Raw genomic sequence first — 4,004 nt, 5'->3', positions numbered from 1 at the left:
AGCGGATGGGCAAGCTCCGCGATTTGCACAACTTTACTTTTTAGATATAGAAGAAGCTGTAAATCATAGAATGAATAACAAAGTTAATCAAGAATGTGATCCAGAAATAATGAAAGATTTGTCATGTTTTATGGTTCAATGTAATGAATTTGCAAAAACTTTTAAGATGATGCGTCAAGTTGAAAAAGATCTGAATCCAATAGGCAATAAAACAATAAATTTAATATTGTCATTTAGAAAAGATCCTCAACATGATCAAAGAAGATACAATGCTCCACAAGCTAATGAAATAGCTGTGGTCTTTCAGAATGTAGATGGTGAACCTCCATTTGAAAGAGACATTAGGATTTATAATAAAAATTCGAACGATGTACAACAAATATCAATTTTGGACAAAAGATGTGATCCAATGTGTTATCCATTGTTATATCTGTATGGTAACGATGGATGGCATTCAGAACTTAAATCAAATAATCCTAAATATCCAGGATTTAAGATAAGTCAAATGGATTATTATGCTCATCTGCTGGTACCAAGAGTCGAATTTAGCCAATTTAAAAGGGCAGGAAAATTGAGATGTCAATTTATACTTGATGCATATATGAAAACTGAAGCCAATAGACTTAATTATATTAAATTGAATCAACCTCAATTAAGAGCTGAACTTTATTCCGGATTAATGGATCATCTTGATAATCGAGTACAAAATGAAGGAATTACAGTTGGTATACCTGTAATATTACCATCTTCATTTATGGGCAGTCCAAGGAACATGCAAGAAAGATACCAAGATGCTATGTCTTTGGTCAGAAAGTTTGGTAAACCAGACATTTTTTTTACTATGACTTGCAATCCTCAATGTCCAGAAATTAAGAATAACCTTGATGGATGTCTAATAGAGTTTCGACCTGATTTAGTTGCTAAAACATTTAACTTGGATGTTAAAGAAGTTTTAAAGGATTTAATCCAAAATAAAATTTTTGGAAATATTATAGCTTATGCAGGCGTGATTGAGTTTCAAAAAAGAGGGCTTCCACATTTGCATTTACTTGCAATGTTAAGTGATGAAGATAAGCCACGACTTCAAGAAGTCATTGACATGATGGTATGGGCTGAAATCCCTAACGAAGAAAGATATCCGGAACTTAATGAAAAAGTTTTGAAACATATGATTCACGGTCCATGTGGAGATCCCTCAAGAGAGATATCCTTGCACTGGGGAAGATGGAAAATGTTTAAAAGGTTTTCTAAAAGAATTTCAAGAAGAAACTAATGCTAATGTGAATGGATATCCTATGTATCAACGTAGAAATTTTGAGAAAAAATACATCGTCAGAGGCAAAAAAATTGACAATCGATGGGTGGTCCCATATTCACCATATTTAATAATGAAATATAATCGACATATAAATTTGGAAATATGTTCATCAGTGAAGAGTGTAAAATATTTATACAAATATATTCATAAAGAATTTGACTGTGCTGCAATTGAAGTACAAGCACGAGATGGCACAAGATTCATTAGAATAGATGAAGTTAACTCATTCCTGAATGCAAGATATGTCAGTGTTCCAGAAGCAATGTGGAGACTGAACGGATATGATCTGTTCATGAAGTCTCACACAGTCATAAGACTGGCAGTTCATTTGCCTAATCGCCAAATGGTTTATTTTCGAGCGGGAAATGAAGAGCAAGCTGCTCAAAGAGAGCTTAATCAAAATACTACGCTGACTGCATGGTTAAAATTAAATCAATCTGATGAAAATGCAGTGCAGTTTTTTTACATAGATATTCCTTATCATTATGTCTACCATAAAAAAGAAACTAAGTGGAAGCCACGCAAAAAAGGTGGTGACAAGATAATTTCAAGACTCTATACAGTAAGCATAAAAGATATTGAGAGCCTTTATCTACGTCTTCTTCTATTACATGTGACTGGAGCTAAATGCTTTAAAGATTTGAAAACTGTTAATGGAGTTGTTTATGAGACATTTAAGGATGCAGCAATTGCAAAAAATTTGGTGGAAACTGATGATCTTTGGGGAAAAACGCTAGAGGAGGCAATAGAATCCAAAATGCCTGTACAACTTAGAGAATTATTTTCCTACATTTGCATATTTGGAACTCAAATAGATGTATTAGCTATTTGGAATAAATACAAAGATTTCTTGATTGAGGACTTTGTACATAAGAATGTTGTTAATCCTGAAAATATGGCTTTAAATCATATACAAGAAATTTTAATAAATAATGGAAGTAGCTGTGAGAATTTTCAATTACCAAATCCAACTCCAGTAAATATTTACATAACAGAGTATAATGTGGATGAAGAAAGAATACGTGGTGATTATTTATTATCGACATTAAATGCTGAGCAAAAGCACGTATACGATATTGTCATGCGAGCAATTGAAAATCAAAATAAACTTCATCGGTTATTTTTTATTGACGGGTTTGCAGGAAGTGGTAAAACCTATTTATTTAACACATTTCTAAGTGTTATTCGAGGAAGAAACGAAATAGTTCTTCCATGTGCCTCGACTGGAATCGCAGCAACACTTCTAAAAGGAGGAAGAACTTATCACTCCCTATTCAAGCTTTCAATTCCAATTGATGATAGTGTTAAATCCAATATCAGAGGAAATTCTCAAGCTGCACGAGAACTGATCATTGCTAAACTAATCATATGGGATGAGGTGAGCATGACTGTTGGACATGCTTTAACAGCAGTTGATAAACTTTTAAGAGATTTAATGAAGAATCCTCGACCATTTGGAGGAAAAGTAATTTTATTTGCAGGAGATTTTAGACAAAATCTTCCCGTAGTGCCACATGCACAGAAAGCAGCCATAATTGAGTCAACTGTAAAATACAGTTCTGTATGGAGGAATGTAACTCAGGTTAAACTAAAGCAAAATATGAGAACTGGGGAAGAAAAAGAATTTGCAAATTGACTAATGCAACTCGGAGATGGTAAATTATCAAATACGGATGGACTACATCTCGATACAATTGAAATTCCCCAGAATTTTATATCAAAAGAATCTCTTATTGCTGAAATTTTTGGTGATAGAATCACCATGGAACAGATTAAAGAAAATCCAGATCGAACGATTCTTTGTCCTAAGAATGAGGATACATTCAAAATTAATGACGAAATTCTTTGTCTAATGGAAGGAGAAGAAAAAGAGTATCTCTCAATTGACTCTATTGTAAGTGATGATCCACAAGAGCAATTGAATTTTCCAACTGAGTTTTTAAACTCTCTGACACCTTCTGGAATGCCAGTTCATCGACTTAAAATAAAAGTCAGTGCTACAATAATCCTATTAAGAAATTTAAATACTAAAAAAGGACTCTGTAATGGCACAAGATTTATTGTTACTAATTTGAAAAATAATCTAATTTATGCAGAGGTTCTAACTGGTCCTGCCCGAGGACAGATTGTCTTTATTCCAAGGATAAATTTAATTACAAGTGATTTGGAACTGCCATTTAAGTTTAAACGAAGACAGTTTCCTATTCGAGTGTCATTTGCTATGACAATCAATAAATCACAAGGACAAAGTTTAGAAAAAGTTGGGATTTATTTGCCACATCCTGTATTTGCTCATGGTCAACTTTATGTGGCATTTTCTAGAGCAACCAAAAAGGAAAGTGTAAAAATTAAGATTGATGAATTAAGCAATCAAGGACATCTAATAGAAAGAAGTAAAAAATGTTTTACAAAAAATGTAATATACAGAAAAATTTTATAAATTAAAAAATTAAAAAATTGTATAAATGAATAATATAACAATTAAAATGTTAATAAAATATATATTTAAAAATTTTTAAATAAATTAAATAGATTATATTTTGTGTATCAAGAGTTAGCATACAGAAAAGATACAGTTTTTTATGCAATCGATCAAAGACAAATCGCAAGGAAAAGACAAAAAGAGAACATTATAAGAAAGAGAGAGAGAGAGAGAGAGAGAGAGAGAGAGAGAGAGAGAGAGAGA

The 4,004-nt window shown here is 32.3% G+C and overlaps 2 protein-coding genes across 2 annotated transcripts; both read left to right on the top strand.

Annotated features, from left to right (window-relative positions):
- Positions 1-70: 70 nt before the first annotated feature.
- Positions 71-1,273, top strand: LOC112452063. The gene has a single exon (XM_025012083.1). It carries the CDS (start codon positions 71-73, stop codon positions 1,271-1,273), a length of 1,203 nt encoding a protein of 400 aa, XP_024867851.1.
- Positions 1,274-1,580: 307 nt separating this feature from the next.
- LOC112452064 (ATP-dependent DNA helicase PIF2-like) lies at positions 1,581-2,954 on the top strand. Its single transcript, XM_025012084.1, has one exon. The coding sequence runs from the start codon at positions 1,581-1,583 to the stop codon at positions 2,952-2,954; it is 1,374 nt and encodes a 457-aa protein (XP_024867852.1).
- The last annotated feature ends 1,050 nt before the right edge of the window (positions 2,955-4,004 follow it).

This window comes from Temnothorax curvispinosus, unplaced genomic scaffold, assembly GCF_003070985.1.
Source record: "Temnothorax curvispinosus isolate PA1 unplaced genomic scaffold, ASM307098v1 QBEX01002916.1, whole genome shotgun sequence".
Classification (NCBI taxonomy): Eukaryota; Metazoa; Arthropoda; class Insecta; order Hymenoptera; family Formicidae; genus Temnothorax; species Temnothorax curvispinosus.
Note: the sequence above shows the minus strand (reverse complement) of the source record. Positions and strands in the feature narration are given on the sequence as shown.